Source organism: Labrus bergylta, chromosome 7 (assembly GCF_963930695.1).
Source record: "Labrus bergylta chromosome 7, fLabBer1.1, whole genome shotgun sequence".
Classification (NCBI taxonomy): Eukaryota; Metazoa; Chordata; class Actinopteri; order Labriformes; family Labridae; genus Labrus; species Labrus bergylta.
This window is the reverse complement of record NC_089201.1, coordinates 10,816,626-10,844,511: the sequence shown is the minus strand read 5'-3', so window position 1 is coordinate 10,844,511 and position 27,886 is coordinate 10,816,626. Positions and strand designations below refer to the sequence as shown.

The following is a 27,886-nucleotide window of genomic DNA, read 5'->3' as shown; positions in this document are numbered from 1 at the left end:
ACCCACCAAGACCCCCTCTACCTCCGACCACCAGCCCCGCCCGACCCTCTGCCAGTCAGCACAGCACAGCCTCTGGCCACGTCTCAAAACACCGCTTTGTACACAAGCGGACGGTGGAAGTAGCCGAGCAGCTGCTGCTCGCCGACACGGAGGGGAGGAGAGGAGAGCACCACAGGGTGTTGGGACAGACACTTCGCACCCGGCTCCGTTTACGTGCAAAACGACAGACGACAAAGCTGAAGGTAAGGCTTTACTTTCTCAATTTTCGGGAAATATGCTACGTACTCTCTCTTCTCTCCTTTTCAGCCAGGACCTTTTTCTCTGTTCACCTTGGTGATTCGTGTTGCTAGTTTCCGTGGGACTGAAGGGGGAAAGAGCTGGATGGCGCACTTTTAAGAACACCGTCATTATTTCACCCGTTTTATCATCAAACTACTCACAAATGGAGATTCGTATGTGGCTAAACACTACAGAAACTGATCTAAAGTTTATATAGCCTACCTAAATTTAATATCTGGCCCCAGTGTAGACGTAGGGGGCATCATGACTACCCCTATTTAGTTTGGGTGTTGTAGGCTACAGCAAGCAAGGTCCAGGTTATTCTCTCAAGTCAACAATAGTGTTGTTGAAATGTTTAGGAAAATACCTTGAGATCTTTCTGAACCCCCAAAGCAATCTGTGGTGTCGAAGTCTGGGGTTCAGTGACTTAATAAAGAGCTTGATGAAGGGGACATGAAGGGGCTCATTGAGGTCATGTGAGTAACACTCTGCTCTGATCATTGAAAAATATACACTGAAGTTTAACTTTACCATAATTCATTTGTTGAAATGCTTTGACTTGTTTGTTTTAGACTACAGAAAATCAAAGGATAGCACAGTGTTACCATGCATCACTATGTTATTCAACTGAAATTCAACAATTAACAGCTGGAATAAAAGAGAAGCCACTATTCTATTGAAATGAACATAGTAGGCTCATTGTTGCTTATGGATGACCACTGAACTGTGAGAATAATGACACATAGGCTAGTTAATACATTTATTTTTGCCCTTTCCTTCATCTATGAAATTTAATTGAGCCATAATAGTAGTTTTGTCAAAATAATTTTAAGGATGTTGCTCAAGATGCTGTGCTGGTCAACAATCTTTCTCTCTTTTTTCTCTTCTGACTTTAAATGACACTCTCCCGTACCTCTCCTTCTTTAGATGATTCTTTTTAATTTGGTCCAGCCGAGGTATTTGAAAGGTCTGAAGTGTGCCGATACCTACTTTGACCAATTTGGATTTTCTTTCATTGAAGAACTTTAAATAACAGGAAAAACAAATGCTATTTTTCTTAGATGAAAATGTAATGTTAATTTCATAAGTAAAAGGCTGACTGTTAATTTACTGTGCATTACAAAACTTTTTAAAAGTGCACCAGGTTGCGTGAACAGATCTCATTCTGAGTTCAAGAAATGTCACCCAAACATTTGGAGTGCAGCTGCAGAAAATAATTTAAACTGCATAAGAAGCTTCAGTTATAAAGTGAGGCGTAACACCGCAATCGTTGCATAGGGACCTATGGTCAGCAGACTTCTCACTCTCTCTTTTTGCACAGATTTTATGGATTAAGCCAACAAAAGGTTGGGAAATATACTTGGGTGGCCATAAATATACCTGTTCCCAGGTATCATCTATGTGAGGGAAACACAGCTTCAACAGGCAGTTTCAATAATCCATCCTAGAGGTAACTAATGCAGTAGTTTTACTGCATCATTTTGAGACAGGTAATGTCTGATTTTACGACGTTACCGAGGTGACCAAAATCTGTCTTGAAATTTGTTTCTTGAAATCTGATTCTTAAATTGAATTGCATGAGCTCAGCCAGGCGTTCCCTCAGTCGTCTTTTCTATGTAAAAAAAAACCTCCTCAAGGACAAAACAAACGGTGTACGACTTGTTGTCTGTAGCTTCTATTTGTATTCAACCACAAAACCTTTAGTTTTTGCAAGATTATCACAGTGAGGGCAATGCATACACTTGCAAGTACCCACTGCTTTGTTCAACCAAGTACCTTTTTTTATCTGCTGCAAGATGTGAATGCATTACTTTTATATTGTGTTTTATATTTTCAAAATAAAACACTCCGTTTTCACATTTCAGAACAGAGACAGAACGTGTTTGTTTCTGTGTTTTAAATGGTTTTACATGGTTTTATACCACATTAATCGTATTATGTCGGGCTGGCACAAGTGAATCTGTAAAATTACCGCAGGAATTCCTTTGTCTCTACATTCCAGCTGTCCGGCTGTGCTCTCAGAACGGATTGCCCATTGTGAGTGCGCCCTAAGAAAGTGGACCTTGAGGTTAATAGACTATATCAATGAAAACCCTTTCACTCCCAAGTTTAACCTCTCTCACAGGAACTCCTGGCCTCAAATGAACTTTCTAATTATCAGAATATCATCATTGGTTTAGCTCAAGGGTGGTGCTGTAGTTGCATTATATCAGGACAAATACATAAAAGAGGTTCATCGCCGACTTACCATCAAGCACTATAAAATAATACATTGCAATCCCTTAGTAGACATTAAGAAAAAGGCACTTGATGACAGTTGTAGCAATGAATAAGTTTGGTTTCTTATCAGTTGAACATTCTGTCATGGCTACTTTTGACCTCTTTCCAACCATAAGTGGCCTAAAGATAAACCTCATGGCCGTCTGATTATTTCTGGTAATGGCACTTAAACATCCACATAGAGTCATACATTAAACCACTGGTGCTAAAACTTCCATCCTTTATTTAGGACCCCACAGGTGTGTTAGATAGGATAGGAAACTTAATCAACATTCAATCTAATTTTCTTGTGACAATGGACATAGAAAGTTTGATCACTAATATTGACCACCAGGAGGGGTTAACTGCTTTGGGTCACTATTTCTCAGACAGAGGTAGTTCAAAACCTTTCTCTGATTTTCTGTTGAAACTGACAGACCGGGTCATTCATAACAAAAGGTTGGTGTCCCTAAGGGTTCATGTTTTGATCCCAACTATACATTTTGTTTTGAGGTCTGTGGGAAAAGAAACATGTTCGGAATCCTGGGTATCCTTTTCAGCAGTGTATCACCTGCATGGTTAAAAGTAATACCAAAATTATGGCAAAAGTTTGCACTCATTTTTTTAATTTTAAATCAAAAATTGTTATTTCACAGGTAGAAAATGGCTCAATAGCGCCATCTTGGTGGTGGGCGATATAACGATATTAGATCGTGAAGGATTTTAACTTGCTGACAATTTGCCAAGGCAGAGAGATTGTAGAACCTGGCTTATGTGTTTATTCTATCATGCTGCAGTTTATGCTCCTACACAGACGCGTCTCCTCTCTTTTGCTCCGCAGCGGTGAAAACGAAACGTAAAAGTAAAGTCCGGAAAAAAAACTCCATCCCGGTTATATGCAACTGTTTTGATATTTTTCCAAACCGACACGGCGTGAGCAACAGTTAACTCATCCGCATAGTTTGCACAGTTAAGTTTACATCTCAGATAGCGAAACAAGAAACTTTTTAACGAGCCGGAGAGACGTGAACAGTCTGCTGAGAGACAGACAGGGCGGAGCTCAGACAGTCAGTGATGAGAGATATAACCCCGCTGTCTGTGTTTTCTGCTTTTCTCAGTTTTTAAAAGTTACTTATCAAGCCTCTCCACCCGAAGCTCACCTGTTGTGATAACAGAACCTACAGGGATTAGGCTAAACGATGTTACAAAGCAGCAAGCAGGTGAGAGTGAGTAACCATGGTGACTGTCTGTCTGTCAATCAACAATGTCCCGCCCCCTCTATGAATTAAATTCTTCCGTCAGTAAAACTTACTTTGATCATGTGTCACAGAATGAACACATTCTGTATCATGTTTGATTATAAACCAAACTAAAGTTAGTCCAATGATTTCATAAAAAACCACAAAGCCTATAAACAAAGGCTGCAGAGCCTGTATGAAGCTTCAGCTGGAGGCACTCTGCAGGGCTAAATAGAACAGAACCACAAGAACTTGAAGTCTACTTGTTTTTCAATGACTGCATCACTGCGTGAAAATGTTCCTGATGAACATAAAAAGAGGACACATAACTAAATCATAATTCAAAGTGGTGAGGAAAACCTTCAAATTGTACATATTGATCAAATTGAGGGAAAGACATTTCTGTTGCTAAAAATGTTCTGGGTGAGAGACCTCCAGACCTCCTACAAAGATGTTTTTCAAATAGATTAAACTTGTCAGCGCAGTTTTTGTGCTTTTAAAAACATTATACAGGGAAATAAGTTTGGTTGAACTGATCAGTAACTTACAAATTTGTCTAAAGAACTGTATGAAAAAAATTGTGATTAAAATCGTGATCGGGATTTTGCCAAAAGAAAATCGTGATATGATATTTTTCCCATATCGCCCACCTCTACGCCATCTGCAGTTTTAAATCAGCCCTGGACCTTGCAGACCAAAGCTATGTGGGACTGAGCAACATCAAGACTCATCAGTTCACCCACCTATCCACTGCAATGGACTTGTTACACTAAATATAAAAATGTAGTATGTTGTGGATGTTAGCATTGTTAAATGTATTGGTGTAGTGTGTGAGGCTGTTTTATGTCCATTTGTAATGTTTGAGTAGGGCTAACATGTTGTCATCGGGTGTGTTGTTCAGGGTCTGGGTCTTTAATTTTTTCAAATAGTGTAATCTAGCTGATTGTGGTCTGATATGGGACTTTGGGGTAGGACTGTAAATGCATTCATTTTGTCTGAATTAAGATCCGTGATTGCATAATCAATTACACTGTTACCTAAAACAGAGCAATAGGTAAACCTTCCCAGAGAATTTCCTCAGGTCCTATTATTCACTATATGTAATCCTAGAGCTTTACACATTTCTAATATATCTTTCCCATTCTTAATAACTGTACTATCAAACTTTGTCTTTGTTCTGTGACCACCGGCTGGTTTAAGGGAGATATATTTAAATTAAATAATTTTTTTGGATATTCTTCAGAATAATATGGGGGACTTGAAGGGGGTAAATAAATAGTGCATTAATAAACATCTGTAGTTTTCAAGTAGTCCTTTGTTAATTTTAAGCCAAATATGATTTTTCCCTTTTTCAACTGGTGATGTTCAATGTTTTTGTTTGTACCAAATAATTATTCCACTTGACTGCAGTTTCTTATGGATGTTTAATTGATGGTACACTCAATTCAGTGTGGCTACTTGGGCAGTTTGAGGAGTTGTTCTCATGTCTCCATGTTTCCTATACTATCTATAAATTCATGGTTTGCAGTTTTGATTCTTAAGTCCCTGAATGTTCCAACTACTGACATAAAAGGATGCAATTCTCTCATTTAAATGTGTAGTGCTTCATAACAAAGTGTTCAAGATACTATCAACTCATTACAATAAAATACAATATGTGCTGTATACATTTAATGTGTCTAAACCAAATGGTTATTTAACTTATTAACTTTGTGATATCAGAATCAGATATTGTCTCTAAACTGGTGTTGCAGAGGAACCTTTGTTTTCGCCGCGACCGCAGCGTAAGTCCACTGACTCCATGACTTAGAGGGGTTCTATGGAAAACAAATATCTTATGATAAATACAAAATATTTATTTATCAATTGTCATGTTCACCCACATCGCTGTTGACATCAGTAAATATAAGACACAGGTATTCCTCTTTTTGTCAGAACAGTAACGTGAACTGTATGCTTTGTAATATTGATTTATTCTGGATGTCTCGTGTATTTACAGTCCATGGTTTAACAGTAGTTTTATCAACAACAACGAAAAGAAAAAAAGACACCAAAGCTCTGTCTTTTATCATTTTAAAACAGACTTCTTATCCTTAAACATGTAATAACACCCAAGTAATGATTTGTAACACAATGTGAGAATTTAAATGTAAAGATTAGCCTCAAAATGTTTCTTACATTTTATGATAACACTTTGCTAATGTATTGCTCTGCTAACCCTGACAAAGTCTAGTAACTGCTCTGACAAATAACTAATAACAGTAATTGTATATTTAAAAAAGTGTAGTTTTAAGACTTTAATTAAATATTTGGGTTGAAGATAATTCTGACTGGTGGTATGTAGGGCTGCAACTAACGATTATTTTAATAATCGATTAATCGGTTCATTATTTTTCCGATTAATCGATGAATCAGATAAAAAAAAAAACATTTTGAATTCCCACTCGTTTATGAAAAAAAAAGCACATTAGTTCATTGACAGTGCAAACAAAAGTGCAAAAACAACAGGTTATTGCTTGGACATCCATGAGCTTTGTGAAATGGGTCCTTGAGGGAAGAGTGTAGTCAGGGTTCAAGGTGGGGATCATTGTAGTGAAACTGCATCCTCATTTTCAACCATCGTCAGAGGCCTCATGTCAGCGACGAGCATGTTGAGGATGCTATCTGTCAAGACGGATGCTTGCTGTGGTGTACATGATGTTTTCTGCAATGACAAAGATAGTATTAGTATGTAAAACAGCACAATTTACATCTAATCAATATGCTTTGTTTTAGTTATGAATTATTGTAAAAGCAAGTAAGTAACCCAAAGAGCACTTGCAGAGACAACACACATTTTTATAATATATATTTATTTACGCTCATACAGGTACCCTAAAAACAACTTATTTACACAAATTTTATTAAGTGTCTAAATGCACTTGCATACAGTGCATTGTATTAACTTTCACCTTATTACAGAAAATTAACACTGGAAGCTTAATCATCAAATTATTAAATCATTGTAGTAAGTACATTCGTTTTTAATTGTTTATTTATTTACAGCAAGCTGACAAAGTGCTTTAAAAAAACATTAAACTAAAATAAAATGTAAAACACACCTACACAAATATATTCCAACGTCAACAGAAAATAATACGGGAAAAAAGCAAAGAATAAATCTGACAACGTATTGAATGTGGGCTTAAAAGGCAAAATAATAAAGTTTTCTTTAGTCTAAGCTTGTTTGTTGTTGTTGTTCACCGCAGTCATTAACCAGCTAACGCTAACGTTACTTTAATGAACTTTTCATGCTTGTCAAACTGGATAAAAGTAAACAAGCACCAGCCGAGCAACCGGAGAGACTAACGTTACATTTTCTTCCTTGAAAACGGAACAAACAAACAAAACTTGAAAAACAAAGATTTTGTAGTGACTTACTCTGCTGTCGAGCTCCCTTCCTAGTCAGCGATGACTCCAACATGTTTACTTTTCAGGTGCTGCATCATCACTGTGGTGCTCCTGTGCCGCGCCATATCGCTATTGCAAAGCTTGAAACTAACTCATGTTTTTATGCATTGTGAAGTGCTCCCACACTTCAGAAGATTTCGGTTGAACCGTTCTCTCTGCTCTGCTATGTTTAATATCTGAAATACCAACTCCGCTCTCTAACGCTCTAGCTCCGCCACGCTGTGCTGCTGTCGGCATGTAAACAGTTCGGCGTGTACGTCACCACAGTCTGCGACAAAGGCAGTGATGCATTAATAGGCTTTGGGTAGGCAGGTGGGATGAGATACAGAGGGGAAAGTAGTAACATCGACATTTCCAGATCATATCCCTTTCGGTGTCACATTTGTTCCATCTGTTGACATGGTAAGGCCGCGATCACACCGTGACCGCTCATAAAATGCCTGAAAAGCACATCAGGCAAAACAGCATGGTGCGCCTGGAGCAAAGCTGCGTGCCCAACTGGGAGATTAAATGTTATTTGGTAACAGAAAAGTGGATTCAAGCAGACTCCATGCTCTTGCCGTTGCTGTCCTATGAATCGCTTCTGGCGACACGCTTCTGACGACGTGTCTCTGTGTGTTCAGGGCCTAAGTCTTTATTTATTTATTAAACATCAAAAAGATTTGCTGTGGCGCTGACTGCTGCACCCCTTCCACACCTTGTTCATGGGAATTATTAAAGATAGCCTACAGCTAAAGAGAGAGTTGTAATAATGACGTTACAGTATGGTCTGTGGTCTCTCTGGTGATTATGTAAGTTAATGAGAGTTTTCAGTTTAATTCATGCAGCCTAAGTAATTCTTCATTATCATATTTTAGTAACTCAGAATCCAGAGGCTCAGTTAAAGGGAAACTTTCTGGATCCATCAACTAAACTGCTTTAAAGTATCCTGGTTTAAATGAGGATTTGGATTGCTTTCTGTGATGTATTTTCCATGCCTTCATTAGGTGATTTCCTACTTTTCACAGACATACAAAGGCAGTTGTATCTTTGGGTTTTGGTTTGTTCATTGTATTGTACACATAACTTATATGGTTTTATTTCTGTGTTAATTTGGTGCTGAGTGCTGTTCAACTTGCTTCAGCTGTCTGGACTATCTCCGGTTAATGTCACTGTTTCAGTTGATTTATGGGTGAGGCTATAATTGCTGATTGGCAAGCCTTTTTGGAAATGGTAAATGGACTTGAGCTTGTATAGCTCTTTTCTAGTCTTCTGACTGCTCAAAGCACTTTTACACATCTACCCATTCAAACCCATTCACACACTGATGGCAGTGGTTGCTATGTAGTGAGACCATCAGAAGTAACTAGCCCCCAATTCACACATACTCTGTGCTCGCCCCAGTCGGTCAATGCCGCGCACTACGCCGTACTTAGCTGCCACTCTAGTCAATCATTGTGTTTCATGCGTTCGCCATATCCGACAGAGTACGCTGCAGGCACTTGTCAAGCTTGACTAAACAAGACAACCCAAAAAGGAAGTCAGACAAGGAAACGCACAGAGCATCCGGTCAATTTCAAAATAAAACACAATATATGGACTCACGATCGTATTTTTCATCCCTTTATCAACATTATGTCAAAACAGGCACCGAACGAACACCAAATCATATTGTTTGCACGTTTTTCTCTTTATTCCAGCGGGATCTTGTAGTTCTCCTGTGATGTACCATGGCTGCGCACTGCTGTGCTGACGTTCCAGAAACGGATCCAGTGTGAATGGGCGCGAACCGTCCGGAGCAAAACCGTTGCACTGACGGACCACGACGCACACGGAGTATGTGTGAATTGGGGGTAATACCATTCATACGCCGCCGACGAAGCAGTGGGAGCAATTTGGGGTTAAGTGTCGACTCAGCCCTGATGAAGACCTCTGTGGTTAAAACATGTTGGCTTTTTAAATGATCTTCCTGCTCCCCTGAAGACAACTTCCCTGTAAAACTTGATGGTGTGAAAGTAATGTCATGTAGTACATGGACACTCAACTATTGGCTAAAAAAAGTTAGATTAAACAAATCCAGATGGGAAAATTATCCTCCTTCTCAATTGATTATTTACAACAGCAAACTATTACCAAATAAGCTGATGCTCTAAATAGACATTTTAATTCTGTTGGAGTCTTCTGTTGCTTTAAACGAGCTTTTCCACTTAATTTCTGCATTTTTATGTCGTGCAACCTTTATCCTGGGCTGTATTTAAATTCACTTTAATTTCCTCCTGCTTAGCCGACTGTTACACATTCAATCATGGTCTAGATTTCAAGGAAATACAAAGTTGTTGGATCCAGTCCCTGTGCCTGTGACACACCCAGGAAGAGAAGTAATGTGGCAACTCATTAGAAAAGGAACTGCCAGCTCCTACATGTGATGTCTGCTCCCTACAGGAGTGACTTTCTCCTGCAGCCTTACGTAATGTCCACCCTACGGTCTTTGCAGGCTCGAAGTGAGGAGTAGTCTGGTGAGATACCTCACTCATTTCTGTTAAATTCTTCTACAAGTTATCTTTCAGCAATCATTTTGGTATCTTGCTATTGGATGTAGAGACTTCTGTATTGACTGGTTAATGATACAAGACCTTTTACATAGGCATATTAGCTACTGAGCCCAGTTGATAGCTCTTAAACTGAAACACCCTGGAACAGTAAAAACGGAGCAAAAATCTCACAGTTCGGGTTGGATCAGGAATTTTGTCCCTGATCACATTGTTTCTTGGATCTGACAAAAAATAAATATAATCTATTAGTTAAAAATGAGTACTGAAAAGCTGCATCATTTCAATCACAGTATTTGCTTCCCCAAAAGTATGTAGCCTAAATCAACATTACAAAAACAAAATAGACTTTTTTCTGTTGATAAATACTTTATCGACAAAAACAAGTTTGTTTCCTTCTATGAGCTTTGACAATGTCAAACACATAACATATGCAGATGTTTATCTTGCCAATTGGTGTGTGTGTGTTTGTCTTTACCCAGGCTGCTCCTGCAGCACAATGTGGTGTCAGAAAGACAAAAGAAATGGGGAGCGTGCTTTAAGGCAGTGGTCCTCAACTGGAGGGTTGGGACCCAAAGGTGGGTGGGTGCCTGGAAAAAAAGTCTATAAAGCGCTTTTTTAATCATGTTTGTTTTGTTCCATCTTTTTGTTCTGTCACATATTTGGTCCTGTCTGAGGTCGAAGCCACACTTTATTCATTAAACAAATCTCATTTGTAGAAATATCAGAAATGTGGGTCACGATTTCTCATTAAGGAGTTAGTTGTGGGTCCTGAGGCCAGATCAGTTGAGAACAACTGCTTTAAGGGATTGTCATCTTTTTGATCTCACACAGAGCTCTTTACAAAGTTTGTTTGGTTAAGTTAACAGAAGTTTACAGCAGGATGTTGGAAACAAGACGAAAATTGAGGTCATGATTGTTGTAACTTCAACCATCAGCTGATATTTGCAGAGTTGAAATCAAAGCCCTTTTTGACACAAAGCACACACAGTGAAGAGGGTGCTGCTGAGAGGGTTGTATGTATAAGCGACAGAGTTGAATGAGTGTCTGTACTAATGCTGCAGCTCTCTTGCATTCATTGGCCTATTTCTAAATGTAATTAGTTATTTAACCATTCCAATTAGCTATTTAACTAGTAGCTTTACCTGCTGGAAACAGGTGTCACTATGAGTATACCCTGTACTTCACGAACCTATCCACATAAATCGTTGCAAGAAGATCCATTAAACCTGATGATGGGCAGCTGAAGGTCAGTGATAGAATCGGTCATCTCTCATGGAAGGTCAGGGGTTCATGATGCAGTGTGGCAACACTGATGTTTACCATTAAGACACTTCCATCATATATTATATGGAATATAATATAAGGAGAATGCAGGATATAAAGTCAAAAGTTTATAGGGGACATTTGTATAAGTCATGTGTAACTTGGTGCATGTTAAATGATCATCCTAACCCAAGAGTTTTTAATAAACTCTTAAAACAGTCAGTGTTTTATTATACACATAAAGTGGTAATTCCATTAAAGAAATTACAAAATTAATTTGTGTATTATTAATCTTTAAAGAAAGATAATAGGACGCTGCCAAGATCGCAATTTGCAGGTCAGACCTTGAACAAATGGAAATTAGAATCTGCCAAAGAAATTGCAACCATTGCATCTCAAAACACAGCATCCAGTTAACATCAGTGGTATTATGAAACCCTGGTTAATATCACGAGTAAACATTAATACATTGTGACAATGCTGCTGTTGGCTCTTGTGTTTCTATGCACATTGTTGAGGCCTGGGTGAGGTCAGAGTCATGTGCAGTTTTGTTGGTCTCAGTCTGTCCCTGATAGCATCTTAATGACTGACCTACTATTACAACATATGATGGATCTAAAGTAAGTCCAAATAAATAAGAGAATGAAAAGTATGTGTTGTATATGTGAATTATTTTATGGGAAAGAGGGAAGAGAGAGGGGGATCTGTCATGATCTCTGCTTGTATACCTTTGTACCCTGAGGGCTGGAGGGTGAGCAGCTCAAGTCAGGACTTGTTCAAAAGCTTGACAGATAGATGTGTAAATATCCTCTCTGTCAAGAATGATCTGTCTGTATGTGAAGGAATTCATTTAGAAGCTAGGGTAGACCACTGAGGGGTGTGGTGGGTGTCCCGTCTATAAAGTCTAACTCTAAAAGAATTTCTCATTCAGTCAGTAGTTGTATATCCTCCCATGATTGCCTCAATTTTTCCACCCAAACTCTAAAAACTGCTTTAAATTGCTTTGCAGAAACTACATTTTTAACTGAGGAAAAAAAGACTAATAGACAACTATAATACCAGTAATAAAACTTCATGACAGCATGCTGACTATTAAAGAACCGTATAGTACAGTGAGATCATAAAGACTTTGATTATTCCAATATTCTATGTCTCTTAGACACATACTTAATCTCTTAATCTCCACATCAACATGTTGCACATAAAGACGGCCAACACTTCCTCAGAAATTTTAGTTCCAGCTAATTCCACTTTGTCTATCAACAGCTAATAAAGTTAAGTTAAAACAGGGTTGTTAATCCCCCACAGAAAGGGGATATATTTTTAGTTTTACATAAGTAGTGTAAAATTAAGACATGGGTTTATTTGCTCCATTAGTACTAGATCAGTCCATGCAGAGCTGCTGAAAAATAGAGTTTTTATTTGTATTTCTGTAACCTTCATGGATACAAAAATAAACAAACATAGGCAGTTTGAAGTTGAGTTATTGAACGTTTACTTTTTGACCTTTCTTTTAAAAACTGACAATAAAACAATATTCAAATGTGTGCTGGCTCAATTGAATCATTTTATTGCACATTCAGCTAATATATGTGTGTGGTAGTTTCATGTTAAGATGTTTACACGTATGTAACCTCATCAAACTTTTGCAAAGACTTTACATAAAGGTATAATATGTAGAATTTGATGACAATGTTTACATTAAAATATCTAAATTAATCAAAAATGGACTAGACCTATTTTGTTTTATTGAGTACTTACATTACCTTAAATATTTCCAACATTTATCAAAGCCAGAGAAATCCTTAAACAAAAGTCCATCTAACACAAGTACGGTAGATCCAGAAGACATCGACATGGTGTAGTTAGTTGGTCTTGTGCTCTTCTTTTTTCCACAGTCTTTTTGATGCTTCATAGCTGAAAGATTTACAATGGTATATACACTGAACTTATATAGCAATGTTTCCCACACTAATGGTGCTTCCAGTTGATCTCCTAAGTGAGAAATTACCAGTTCCCAGTCGGAAGTGTCAACTGGAACGTGCCCTGAAGTCGTGATTACGACTTGGAAACTGATTACGACTTGGAAACCGAGTTCAGATCCAATATGGCTGCTACGTGCATCGAAAGGGTTGTTTAAGATGCAACTGTTGAGTTAGCAGCTTAGTCCTCTTGTTGTGTAATTAAATCAATCAAACTGATGGTATCGTGCAAGTTCTCTCTGTGGAGGTGTTTTCATGTTATTTTTGGTCAGAAACTATCACGTAGTGTGTTGTTATCGTCTGGTATCAGCTAACAAAACAAAGGTTCTCCTGGACGCGTCCATGCTGCTTTTCCGACTTGCAATTGGAACGCAGTTTACTCGGGTGTGAAGTCATTCCCAGTTGTGATCATAGACTGTAAATATTACTGGACGAACCCTGACCCGCCTGTTACATAGGTAGAAAATGAGTCCAATCGACGGCCACATCCATATTGGATTTGCAGTCTCAACCTAACTTCGGATCGACCTAACGACAGCAGTAAGGCGGGACCGGCGGGACTTAACTCAGCCCATTCAGCTCGACGTTAGCGGTCCACTTCACAGCATAGCTAACAGCTAGGCTGCTATCATACTCTATAAACAGTAAGTTAACATTTAACTTTTCTACAACACAGTTAAAACTAATTATATTCAACACAAATATTTAATTAAAGTCTTAAATATTTATTTACAGTTTATGGATAAAACTTTGCTAATGTATTGCTCTGCTAACACTGACAAAGTCTAACTGCTCTGACAAATAACTAATAACCATAGTTGTATATTTAAAAAAGTGTAGTTTTAAGACATCCAGAAGAAATCAATATTACAAAGCTTACAGTTCATGTTACTGTTCTGACAAAAAGAGGAATGTCTGTGTTTTATATCTACTGATGTCAACAGCGATGAGGTGAACATGACAATTGAAAAATAATTATATAGTATTTATGATAAGACATTTGTTTTCTATTGAACCCCGTGAAGTCATGGAGTCTGTGGACAGTGTCAGCTTCACACCAAAAACTAAGTATTAGAAAAAATAGTTTTTAAGACTGGCATCTATTATGATGAGTTGCAGCTACCTTGTTCAGTATTATTCCTGCAGATGTGGTTAATAAGAAAAAAACACCCTGAGCTGTCACATGTAGTTAACTGTACATTTTGTCTGAGGCATTAATTGAACACCTTTGTATTTCTCTTATAGACACAAGAGTGGATTATTGGTGACTTGTCCGTCGAGGTGCCCAGAGAGCTGCAGAGACAGAGGAAGAAACCTGAGCCTCAACAACATCTGTATTTGTTGGTTCTTCTGGGGTGGACTTCGGTTGCTTCTCTACAACAGCTCGCTGTGAGGGAGGTCTCCCCCGGATGGCCTGAGTGATGTCACCCACAGGCTGAGAGCTGAGGCGTGTTTTAAGCCTCTTGACAAACCGTTACACCGCGCCCACCTGTCAAGCTGGTCAGCTACACGCCTTATTGTGAATAACTCTTATCCTTCATCAAATCAAAACTGATGAGTCATCAAAACATTCACCCCCCCGTACAGTGTGTGTCCATCGAGACATGAGCTAATCACACCTATTTGTTTGTTTTGTAGCAGGCTGTAAACATGTTCATCTCTGCTGTAAAAACAGACTTTTTTTAATGTTGTTTTTCAGATTAAATAAATATTTCTATATAAATGCACTCCTTTATGTCTACTTATGAGTATACATTTCAGATTTGAAATGACAAGACTAAAATGTGCATTAATGCTCAACTCAATAGCTTAGGGAAGGAAGTCTACTTTTACACAACTTTTTATTCTTTTGATAAATACTAATGCAGTTCATTTCTTAAAATGGGATGGAACAGAGTCATTGCAAAATGATGACCTTAAACACAGCCCCATTCTTAAATCAAGATACATGGAGAGTAAATAAGATCAATAACTTGTGAATAAAAACACAGTTAAAAATGATTTAGAAATGTAGTTTTCCCAGATCAATATCACATAATATCAACTTCTCCCATCTAAACTGGACAAAGGGTTTTAAAATGGGAAGAAAATAGTTTGATTTCAAGTTGTTTGGAGGAGATCTATTTTTATTTGAACAGCATGAATACAGTCTTCCAAGGTGCAAACCCTCCCCCTCCTCCTGAAGCTTGTGGAGCTCCTTCATGTACTGCCGTCCTGTCTGCTGGCCATCTTCTCTCACCAGAACTTCGACTGTTGAAATGTCATTCAGAAGAAGCTCGAGCATGTGACATGGATCCAGGAGAACATGGACTTTTAGTGAGGGGTCTTCAGGATGGCAAAGAAAGAGAGAAAATATCAGTTATTCATTCAATCATTTTGTTTGTTCTCATTTATTTTTCTGTATTCATGTGTGTGTAAGAGTACGTTTATAAATTCAACAGTGTACTACCCAGACAACAAAGGTACAGTATTCAGATAATCAACATTTAAAGTTAAGAAGATAAACCTTATTGTAATCATGCTATTTTCAGCTCTCTCACTCACTCACACAATAATATTCCACATCAAATTGTCTCAGATTTTGGGTGAGGAAAAATTAAGCAATTTATTGTGGATAGTACTTCATCTTAACATGAAACAAATATAACCTGAATTATTTAAATCATTAACAGGTCCCAACTCTCTGTGCTTCAGTACAGAACATACAGTAACTCATTTATTATTAACATGAGCTCAGTACATGGCTGTATTCTTCAAACTATTTCTTATATTTTATATCTATGTGCTTTAAATCTTATTTTCATACATATTTCATATGTTATTGATATTTCTACTGCTATATTCTGTGTATGCGTTCAGTGAAAATTAATATGGTTATTAATATAGTTCTTAATGGTTACAGATGCTCTTACAAAGTGCATTTTTTTTATTTGTTAACAGTTTGCACAAATCTTAAGACACTACATCAACCATGTAACTTTAATGTCATCCTCTATAACCTACACAGAAGATTAGGTTCAGTTCAGTTTATGTTACTGACGGATAATTACTACACAAAGTTTGTTTTTTAATGTCGACATTTACGTGGAGTATAACATTCATCATAACGTCAGATAACCATATCAGATATGTGTTAAACAAACTCTCCAAACGAAGTAAGAAAGAGGAGAAATCAGACGGATCAAGCTGTTAGCCTCCTGACCTGCTGACCTGACAGACAGATGCAGCGCACAAAGCTGTCAATCAAATCTGACACAACCCTTACATGGGCATAGTCGTTTTCCTTAATAGAATAAAATCCGATGAGTTATAAAAAAATTCACCCCCCCCACAGTGTGAGGAGAAGGGGCCGTCAACTTCTCAGATATATCTCGTTTTTTGAACCAGGCTGTAAACATGTTGATTCCTGTGGTAAAAACGGGCTTTTTTGGCTGTGGGCTTATGGCACTTCCGGTGCTTCTGCAGCCAGCCTCAAGCGGAACCTCGAGGAACTGCAGTTTTTTGTACTTCCGCATAGGCTTCATTTTTCGAGACCGGAGGTTGCCCCTTGGTTGCGACTTCCAAGGTAAATTCGTAAGAGCAGTCGAACGTCACCTCCGGCTCGCCAGAGTGACCACGTCCCCATTTGGGTGAAAACAAGCCCTGAGAATGTATCGGTGGTAGATTAGAAAACACTGGTAGCCGTTAGATTAAATGCGATGGTGTAGCTTTTTGTACTTCAAACTATTTAAAAACACAATTTAGTATTGGGTTTTCATTTACAAAGGACAAAGGAGGCTAAAATAAGACAGCGATCGCTCTGTGACAGAACAGAAGTCTGTTAACAGATTCTTCACACATTAATTCACTAACATATTAACAGGTTTTAATATCATCCAGGTGACTTTACATATGTTATTCTTTTCTAAATCAGCTGATAACTCAGAGTTTATGTCCCCTTTTCTCTAAAATAAACGTTTATAACCACTCCATTACAGCTATGAAAACTGTTAGAAACTATTACAAATAAATATTATTTAAAAATAAAGATCCCTCTCGGGTAACACGATTAATAATTACTCATCAGGTGTTTAAAGTCACTTTATGACTCCTCTTATGACTCCTTTGAGCAGTTTGACGGAGAGAGATTGAACAGACACTCATGCACACGTTTAATTTTATACCGTTATGATGCCGAGCTCTGTTCAGAAATGTCATATTTTAAATGTTTACATCACTGGTCATCAGATTTAGGTTCATACTTTCCGTTTTAAAGGCTTTATTTGAGATTTGTTGATCCAGCAGATGTCGCCCTTGAGCACCAGCATGAAACCAAAACAACTAGCGGTGCGTTGTTGCTTAGCATGCTAATGCTAGCGATCTTTATTATGCTCGTATCTTCACACTGCATGTAAATTTACCCGAAATAAGCGTGATCTAGAAACGCAGTTAAGCAGTGAGTACAGTATGTTATTCTTCTTTTCTCTAGTCCCTCAATTAAACAACTTTTATTCGCAAGGGGAGGAGCGGGCCATCATTGATTTATATTATATTTAAGTGTGAAAATTGTGGTCGGCATTGTTTGGGCAAAGTACCCGGATGGGTTGCTCTCATGAATGAATGAATGAGTGTTTTTATTTATTTTTTAATTTATTCATAAAATTGCTGCGTGCCGGACAGAGCGCACGAGAGTGCGCACATGAGTATTTAGCGCGTTTTATGTAGCTGCAGCTACTTTTCCTGCTCCTCTCTCTGCTGTGAACATCACGGGTCACGCTGAGACACACCAACATACAGTACATAGATGCACAAACGCACACACACGCACAAACGCGCACACACACACACACACACACACACACACACACACACACACACACACACACACACACACACACACACACACACACACACACACACACACACACACACACACACACACACACACACACACACACATACATACTGGAGCGACAGCCACCACTGCACCTTTTTACTTTTAGTGCAACAGCACAAAGTTGATCCGTACGGAACACACGTGATTAGCTTCACTCCGTTCACTCTCATCGTGTCTGCAGCTAACTCATGCAGATGGGTACCAGAAAGCTTTCCCTTTGTGGGCGACTTTGACCTCAGGTAAATGGTAAATGGACTTGAGCTTATATAATATAATTATATATAATAATAAAAATAATGTAATTTTCTAGTCTTCTGACTACTTAAAGCACTTTTACACCACACATCCCATTCACACACTGATGGTAGAGGTTGTTATGTAGTATCATCCATCAGAAGTAACTGATCCCAGTCACACACCACCACCGAAGCAGTGGGAACAATTCGCGGTTAAGTGTCTTGCTGAAGGACACATGTTGCCCAGCTGGGGATCGAACCTCTTGACCTTACGGTTGAGCGGCGACAACTCTACCAACTGAGCCACAGGCCCATAGCACCTCATAGTATAACTAACATTAGGATGCACTGAGCTGGTACTGACATTAGCTAAATCCCAAACTCCACACTCACAGACTTTGTGTCATAGAAAATAAGACCATTATGGGACCATTATTTTTTTTATTTTTTACTTTTTATTATAGTTACAAGAGAAACAGAAAACACATGAACAAAACAAGGCAACCAGGGAAAAACAGACAATCATCCGGATTGGAGAAAGAGAAAAGAAACAAATAAACAAAAGAAATGCATGAAAAATGAGAATGGCTGTGATAACAATTTTTGATGATGAATATGCTATGAATATAAGGGGGGGAGAGGAAATAAATCAACAAATAGGTCATAATAAAATGGTGGCTAAAGACAAAAATAATAATAATAATAATAGTAATAAGAAAAGATTAAATTTGATGGTAAGAGGAAAATAAATTCATAAATAAATTGTGATAGTTATACAGAAAGGAAACAAGAGAGAAAAAAAAGGTTGTGTGTCTTTGTGTATGTGTATTTATGTGTGTGTATTTGTGTAAGTGTGTGTGTATGTATTTGTATGAATCTATATTTGTGGTAGTGAATATCAGGGGTTTGGACTATGTTGTTTGGGAAGTAGTGAGGTGAGGATTGGCTCCCAAGTTGTCAGAAATTTGTGTTTTATTGTGGATGGATGCTGTAAGTTTTTCCATGGTGATGTGTTCGACAAAGAGGTCTATCCATACTGAGGTGTTTAATTTTTTTCTGCTTTTCCAGTTGAGGAGGATTGCTTTCTTGGCGACAGTGAGCCCAATGAGTATTGTGTTTTTTTGGTTGTTGGGATGTGTGATTGAAAGAGTGTTTCCTAGGATGCATAGTGAAGGGGAGAGTGGAACCCGGCAGTTCAGTATTGAAGAGAGTTTCATTGTGATTTGTTTCCAGAATTGCTGTATGGGTGGGCAGTGCCAGATTGCATGCATGTAGTCATCCAGGGTGTTAAGGGGGCATACTGATCAGTTATTTGTATCAGAAAGTCCCATTTGATGTTTTTTTCTTAAGTGTGATATGAGTTCTGTGGTTAATCTTATACTGAATTAGGTTTATTTGTCACTGAGAAGGTATTATTGCAGATTATATCCCAGGTGTCATGGTCTATTGTTGTTGATAGATCTTTTTCCCATTTTGTTGTGGGGAGAGATATTGTATGGTCAATGTTTATGAGTTTGTATAGTTTAGATAGAGTTTTAGTGGGTGTTGAGAGTTTTAGTATTGTGTCTGCTAGTGTTGAATTTCCGATGTAGTCTATTATTTAGTCTCTGTTGTTGGAGGATGGGGTAGAGGATTTTTCGCCGTTCATTTATTTCACGTGGGAATTGGTCATTTAGTCCGTAGTGTGTGCCCTTAAGTTCCTTTCCCTTGCTTTTGATGAGTACTTTGTGCTTGAAATGTTCCAGTTTTGCGATGATGGGTCGGGGTGCTTTATTGGAATGAGATCCGAGAAGGTGGACACGGTGGAAGGTGATCTGGTTAACGGTAGCGGGTGGGAGTTTGAGTTGTTTTTCCATGAAGTCTTTCAGCAGGTTTTTTCGGGGTTGTCGTTCGGGTGTTCGGGAATGCCGGAGAAGATCAGGTTGTCGTGCATGCTTCTAGTTTGAATGTCCAGGATAGTTTCTTTCATGATTTTGTTGTCTTTTGTGACGGAGTTAATTTTTTCAGTTAGTGAGTTGACGGAAGTTTGAAGTGAGTTATCTGACTGTTCAAGTTTTTCAATGTGGTTGTATGCATATTCCAGGCTGGCGCGGAGCTCTTTTATTTCGTCATGTAATGTAACCAGTAAATCCAGTTTGTTATTGATTGATTGGAGTACACTGACCTCAATGTCGGTTGTTTGGAGATCACTGGTGTCCGTGGATGAAGTTTTTTTCCGTTTGTTTCGGTTTGAGGGGTCTTGTTGTGGAGTGTCGGTAGCTGAATCCATGTTCTGTTTGCTGTAGAAGTGGTCGATGTAGGCTTCCAGGTCGGCTCTATCCTCCCACGTGAGAGAAGAATTATTCCGGTTTATGATGTACGGTCTGGGATGTAGAATATTATGTGTTTTGGTAGGGAAAAAAGGAGTCCCGGTGTTTTGTTTTCGTGGTTTGTTTTTGTGGTCTCAGTGACTGCGCGTCGCCATGTTGGATCTCACCTCGATGCTACGTCTCGCGATACTCACAGCGCCATCCACCTCACACTTTGAAGTTACTTTAGTAATTATTGGTTTAGTTACATTTGTGGTCATTTACGGCATGTTTACGAGTCCTTTGTGTTTTTTCAGTCAAATACATGTATGCACAAAGTATTAATATTACTCGCTGTGTGTTTTTCCCGGACTTTTGATAGTTTGCTAAAATAGATAAACACTGTTATGAAAGAAATACAAAAATATAGGCCTACTGGAGGTGGGCTTTTTATTATTTTTGAAATTAATTTAATTATATCCTCAACAAAAGAACAAAGAAGATGTTGGGATTTACTTAGGTGGTGATGATTGACAACTAAAGCAGAACCACCCTTGGATGCTGACGTAGCTGATTGATAACTAACGGGAGGGAAAGTTAGGGGAGAACTCAGTGACAGATTAAAATGCAGCTCCCATGATATCAAATCCAAGCCCTCTATGGATTTAAATTTTTTCATTTGTGACTTGATGCACGGCTCACTTGAATGAATGAATGAAACATTTATTGCCCCTAGAGGAATTGGCTTTGAACCGAGAGCAAAAAAGACATCAAACCCATATACAGGACAGCACATGAAAAAAAAGTCAGTCAAAATATATACAATTAAAAACCATCATTTAAGCCACTTTAAATCTGAGATGCATCTAGAATGTCATGTGTGATGGAATTTGGTGACAGACCCTAACCCTATCCTTAACAGATTTGCCTGATGAAATCTGGTGTAAACATAAAAGTTTAAGTAACTTCTTCAGTAACTGGTGAAAAAACTGACAGATCAATTTTTAATATATCTTTTCTATGATGGCTGAAGTCTATAGGTTATAAAAGAAAACCTCATTGGGAAGGTTGCGTTACACCATTTGAATTTTAGTTTCTTCTCACACATAACTTCAATCTGCTCACTATGCAGCAGTTCTATCATTAACTTTACACACTGACTTGCCCCAAAACCGTCTTCCCTCTTTTATTTCTAATTTAATTCTACAATTCATTAAGCAAAATTGTAGAATGGTAGAAAATTCTTTAGCAGAGTGTGATAGTAGTTCCCCCCTCCCCCACATTTTTTCACCCACAATTCAGGTTTTCACTACAGCAGGTGAGTTGTGTGTGGTGGAGACAATTCCAAGAAATTACAAAATTTTACCAGCACCAACCAGAAAGAATGTTTCTTTGACGTACGTGATCATCAGAATGTCTACAGACACTAATTGCGAAAGAGGTAGATTTGACAGCCGGATAAAATTAAATACAATTTTTAAATTGGTTGTCAAATATTGTGTGGCAGCTGATAATGTTCACCCCAACTAAAGTGCGAGTAGTTTAAAGTTTTTTTTGGCTTGTCAAGCAAACAAGTGCTGTGGCTACATGCGACAAAGTAGCACAATTTTTTTTATTATTTTAACATTATTAGACATTGTGAAGTACATTTCAGTGAGGACCACAATCTGTTTCAGCATAATGTATTATGAAACAAAGATTGTATTGTGGCATAATGTTAGAAGACATACAGTACATGTGAGGGCACTCACTGTTTCTGCTCAGTAAGGCATGGCACACATTAAAAGATTTTTAAAATCACTTTCTGTGTATTTGTTTTCCATTGCTAGTCTCTCAGTGAATAACTTGGGATGCTGGGTAGTTTTGTTGCTACTCCAGTCTTTTACGTTAACTGTGTTTTCTGGGTCCCCTGGATAATTTTGGTTTTGAGTCAGCTACATGGCAGCAGTGGTTTAGTTCATCGATCTACAATCCTACAATTCACTTAGCAGACGCTTTTATCCAAAGCGATGTACATCAGAGAGTAAGTACAACTCAAGCAAGGATCTAGAAAAAAGGGACCAATGTCAGTAAGAGCAAACGATCAGCTTTGAGTCCGATTGGACACAGGTGCTGACAGGCATTGCACAAAGTAAGCACAAATGGCTCCATGTTTGTTCAATTGTTTTAAATATCTGTTTTTTCTCATTCTCTCTCCCTCTCTCTTTGTCTTTTTTTCTCTTGTCATCACTCCAGCTCTCCCATTTCAACCCATTCCTATCTTCTATGCAGCATAAAGAATAAAAAGGAGAGATATCCACATTACACTGACATAGATCCAGAGCCATCATGCCGCGCTGCAAAGTTAACCTCAGCACCATGATTTTCCTGGTGATCCTGCAGGGTGCAGCGGTGGTCCTCTTTTGTGGCTGGTACATGGAGCTGAGTCCCTGCAGCCCTGCGCCTTCAAATGGCAAAGTTCACGTTCTTCTGCTGTCGTCATGGCGATCAGGCTCATCCTTCCTCGGTCAGGTGTTCAGCCAACACCCATCAGTGTACTACCTCATGGAGCCCGCTTGGCATGTGTGGACCAGACTACAGAAACCGGGTGCACGGTTGCTTCGGATGGCCGTAAGAGATTTGTTACGGAGCGTCTTCCAGTGTGACCTCTCTGTGATGGAGGCCTATCTGCCAGAGAATCACAATGTGTCCACCTTGTTTATGTGGTCTCACAGCCGAGCCCTGTGCTCGCCACCGGCCTGTCCTCTCACGCCACGTACCGAGTTCAGCAACCAGACTTGGTGCAAGCAGGCGTGTGATGCCCGGGGCCTCCAATGGGCGCAGGACGCCTGTAGCACTTACAGCCACGTGGTGTTAAAAGAAGTGAGGTTCTTTGAACTGGAATCCCTCTACCCACTCTTGCAGGACCCAAGCCTGGATCTCCGCATCATCCACCTGGTCCGAGACCCCCGTGCAGTTTTGAAATCTAGAGAGGAAGCAGCCAAAGCCCTCATGAGAGATAATGCTGTTGTGTTAGAGCAAAGAACCATACCAGCAGCGGAGGTGCAGTATCAAGTCATGCGGGAGATCTGCCGCAGCCATGTGCGTATCAACGAGAGAGCCATCCTGAAGCCCCCCCCTTTTCTTGAAGGTCGCTACAAAATGGTCCGCTATGAAGATGTTGCCCGCAACCCACTCAAGGAGATAAATGCCATTTATGAGTTTGTAGGTCTGGAGATGACTAAAGAGTTGGAGGAGTGGATCTTTCGTGTGACACACGGAAAAGGCAAAGGCACCAAGAAAGAGGCTTTCAAAATTACATCAAGAAATGCTGCTGATGTCTCCCAGGCTTGGCGTAGCATACTCCCGCACAACAAAGTCAAACGAGTCCAGGAGGTGTGTAAAGGAGCCATGTCACTGCTCGGGTACAGAACAGTTTACAGTGAGAAAGAACAGAAGAGCCTGGACATAGACCTTCTCGTGCCACAAGAACCATACCAGTTCAGCTGGCTGCCAACTAAAACAGAGCATCCAGGAACCAGTTAAAAAAAGAATGACAAAGACATTAACACAACATTAAGAGACGATATTAGAGGGAAGTCTTTGTTCTTAAAGAGTGTTGAGGGTCATAGAAACATGGGCGTAAAGTAAAATTGAGTTGTGACAAATATGAGGCCTTACCTGATTCAGATTTTCATCAGTCAAATCTGATTCGCTGGTTGCTATAAAACTTTAAAAGAGCCCATATTATGCCCTTTTTGGGGTTCATATATTTAATCTATGTACCTACTAAAGTATGTTCACAATAGATAAACTTCGAAAAAAGTGTCTGTTTTCATGTACTGCTGCTCCATGCACCGGCTCGCTTCTGACTCTCTCTAAGGCTCTGAAGTGTCCACGTTCAGAGTCCCCACGTGTGCCAAGTCTGATCTGATTGGTCGGCCTGTCGGCTCTGCCGTAATTGGTCAGTTGCTCAGCACGGTTCTCGGAAATGTCCCGCCTCTTTTACCATATTGGGAATGCAGCCACTGGCTCCGTCCGAGGAGAGCATAAACATTAGCACCTTAGCACTACTGTGCTACCGCAGAGTACAGCATATCATGGGCGTGCTACAGAAGTTAACTGGCGTGCAACATGAGTTGCTGGGCTTGCCACAACGAGCCAATGGGCTTAGATCAGTGATGTCACACTGACAATGATGTCGGACTGACAAATTTTTATCGAGGGGGGCTAGAATCGAGTGTTACTTGCGGCTAATGCTACAGCTAACAGGAGGACATAGGAGAAGCCGGGTTTCCGCGGACTTTGAATTTTTGCACATAGATGTGCCTAAACATACACAGGACACTTGGAAAACACACTAAAGAGCATATAAAACCAGAAAAAGCATAATATGGGACCTTTAATATTGTTTCCTTTTTTTATTAGTCCAGAGCAACACTAAACTCCAGTATCACCCCTCAGCACTCTCATGTTTCTACCTGTTAGTTGACATTAATCTCAGTTTTCCTTAAGGGTCTGACTGCTGGAACTTTAAACATTTCCAGCTGAGTTTATGAGCTAAAGTTAGCAGCAGCTTAGATTGCAGCCCCTCATAATATGAGAAATGCAGATTTTTAACTTGAAATGGCTGTTTTTTGTCTGGTCATAAGCAGCAGGTTAGTTTGTTTTAGAAAGGAGAATAATTCAGATGATTCTGATAAACATTTGCTGGAGGAGCTGCGTGTGTAAATGCAGACATCCACACTTTTCACTCAGACTTTATCTGGACTTTCTCCTGCCAGCCCCCTAGAATTTTTTCTTTATAAAGTCTGAGTGCACTGAGCATTGATAAAAAGGCAAATATTTATCTTTTAGTGTTTTGTAGTGGACTCTGTAGCTTTGTCTGCCACACATCTTTCTTTATATGTCACGTCTTTCCTCAGAAGACGTCCCCCCCCCCCCCCTCCTGTTGGACCAGGATAGTGCCCCGCTGTGAGGTTCAATCTGTAGTTGGAGCAGGCTTATATAAGAACATGAATTTAAGAGCACACAATTATGTCACAGTTTGTAAGTGAGGAACCCACAGTCCACATTTGCATGGCTGCACTTAGTTTGGTTGGAAACAGGAGGGAGTTTGAAGATAATTAGCTGCTTTGTGATAACTCTGAATGATGTCATGTCACAAAGATAAACCTGTTAAATAGCTTCCAATTGTGTGTGCACAGTGGGATGTGCCCACATTCAAAACACAAATGTATTTGAACCAAACAGTCACGTCAATTCACTTCATTTTATGCACCTTCCTTGTGTCACCTTAAGACCTGATGCTTTTTTCAGAGAAGGAGCAGCCACTCTGAGGTCAGTGGAATCACTGTTACAGGATCTCTGTTAATGTTATGTTTGTTAATGCTTCATCTGGGATGGTTGTGTATGGGGTTGTGATTGTTCAAGGACGACACTACAGGTGCCTTGGTAGAACCCCATCAGTGACTGTCCAAATGATCCTGAAGGCCTAGCAGGATCATCTGTTGTCCACATGTGAGTAGGTTTTTGTGGTTTCTTCTACTCCACCCCACATCTTGAATACCCTCAACAAAACCAGAGCCCTTAGTCAAAGAGTGCAGCCTGCACAGGTGTGACCACATGCTACACTCTGTTTTAGGGTGTCTTGAATATTGTGGGGTACTGTGACCAGAAACACAGTAGGGACACTCAGACGAAGAAGCAGGCACACGATGAGGCTACATCCGAGCGGGTCACCAGGTCATGCCAAACAATACACCTAATATGTGCTAAATACCTGCCACAGCCTCAAGATCCTACACACAAGATATGTGATGGTATTCCATAGAGGACTGGAACACCGGCTCTTTTCTGCTCAGGGCAGCAGATAAATGACAGTCAATCTAAGTAATAGATCTTTTCCTTGTACATTTGCCAAGACCCAGCTCTTTCTCTTTAGTGGAGGTCTAAAAAAAATGCTACTAATCACACACAGCTGTGCCTTAAATAGGATACCTACCATTACTAAAGGTGTGTGTTTTAAATTTTTAACATTGTCCGTCGTGTTGGGGACATTCCACATACATGATTTGGATTATGTAGATGGGTCAAGATAGTCTCAACACAATAAAGACAAATAAATGAAGTAAAGTTTAGACTTTTAAAGAGCCAAATTGATTTCTTTTTATAGTAATATTTTAGATTCTTTGACTGATTTATGTTTCTCCAGCGATTTAATTATACTTGTATTCATGGTACCTTTGGAGCCGTCTCAGCACTGTTCTGTTTTCTTTATTTAACATGATGTGATAAACTCCTTTGTTTACTCAGTACAGTGCTTTCCCATAGTTTTTCCCCATCAAAACACATTTAAAAGACACATTAATTTGGTATGCATTCTTACAAATTACGGTGAACTTAGTTTTTCGGTGTGATTGAACTTTTCATTTGTATCTCGGACAGATTATGTAGTATATAGAACAGGGCACATCACTGGAGGAGTTGCATCTGGATTAGCTCTGCAGGAAACTCAAAACAGGTCCTCTCATGGACAGGACCACATACTCCGAGCAGCTGGCATGAGGAGAACAGCACTACAGCAAAAGCAACATGAACAATGGGACTAATCATTTGACCATACATAAATATAATACATGCACTAGGGGTCATGAGTGTTAGGGTGTAATATAACCAGCTCATAGTGAAGACTTGGCTGCTTTGGGCTTTTTGAAAAACACTGTTACACAGCATTTCTGCACAGCTTATTTTTTAGCTGATTAGTGAACAGCTGATGACACAGAGTGCATTAAAAAGACAAACATAAGACTGTTGCTAAGAGTAAGTAAAGCTGAAGATGAGCATCTGGTTCTGTTTTCTGTGTGTCTGCTGGATACATATGGAGTCAGGGGGAACAGAGTGTTCACTGAGTACATTGTGTTCTCTCAGTTGGTGTGTGTGAGTATGCGTTTGTGGCGTTTTTTTTTAAAAAAAGGGAGAAGCAGAAATGTATTACTGATTCAATGGTGGATGGAGTGCCTTTCAAAAAGTCGTTTCTGATTTCATGAGGTGCATGAACTATGACCATGTGTCCCTTTGCAATGTGAAAGATTCTATTTGTGTTCTGTCTTCTGTTTGCATTCATATGAAGAGTTGACCGTGTCAGTGCCTTACAGAGAGGGTACAGCTCACTGACCTGACTGTATTTATCTGAAAATCTGAAAGAAACTACATGGTACTAATGGAAGCAATAAATATTTACTTGTTACCTTTGGCTGTCTTTGTTGGGTTTCTTTTAACTAAGAGTTACGTGTGGATTCTTTACATCTGGAAAAAAAAATACTCAAGATCTTTCCAACTGGACATAATTTATGTTTGTGCACCATCTGCTGGCTACCAAACAGTATGAAACAGAATTTAAACTCCTTGTCTAATTATCTGTCAGCTCCAAATAAAAAAGGCAGGAGCCTTTTAGAAATTGTTTTATATAAGGTTATCATACGAAGGGTGTTATATGATAAACC

General features: G+C 39.2%; 1 protein-coding gene across 4 annotated transcripts; it reads left to right on the top strand.

The window, feature by feature from the left end:
* The first annotated feature begins 56 nt into the window (after window positions 1–56).
* On the top strand, window positions 57–27,630 carry LOC136179692 (carbohydrate sulfotransferase 6-like). 4 transcript variants are annotated; one of them, XM_065956779.1, is made up of 3 exons: window positions 57–242; window positions 8,906–9,041; window positions 22,638–27,630. In XM_065956779.1, the coding sequence occupies exon 3, from the start codon at window positions 22,731–22,733 to the stop codon at window positions 23,925–23,927; it is 1,197 nt and encodes a 398-aa protein (XP_065812851.1). In that variant the 5' UTR covers window positions 57–242; window positions 8,906–9,041; window positions 22,638–22,730; the 3' UTR covers window positions 23,928–27,630. The 4 variants fall into 4 exon arrangements, with proteins under 4 accessions (XP_065812851.1, XP_065812850.1, XP_065812849.1 ...); XM_065956778.1 differs by having other exon boundaries at window positions 8,906–9,058; XM_065956777.1 differs by having other exon boundaries at window positions 8,906–10,332.
* Window positions 27,631–27,886: the final 256 nt, after the last annotated feature.

Bases quoted from the DNA above. Each gene is read 5' to 3' on its own strand.
- LOC136179692 (XM_065956780.1), top strand. From the start codon at position 22,731: ATGCCGCGCTGCAAAGTTAACCTCAGCACCATGATTTTCCTGGTGATC.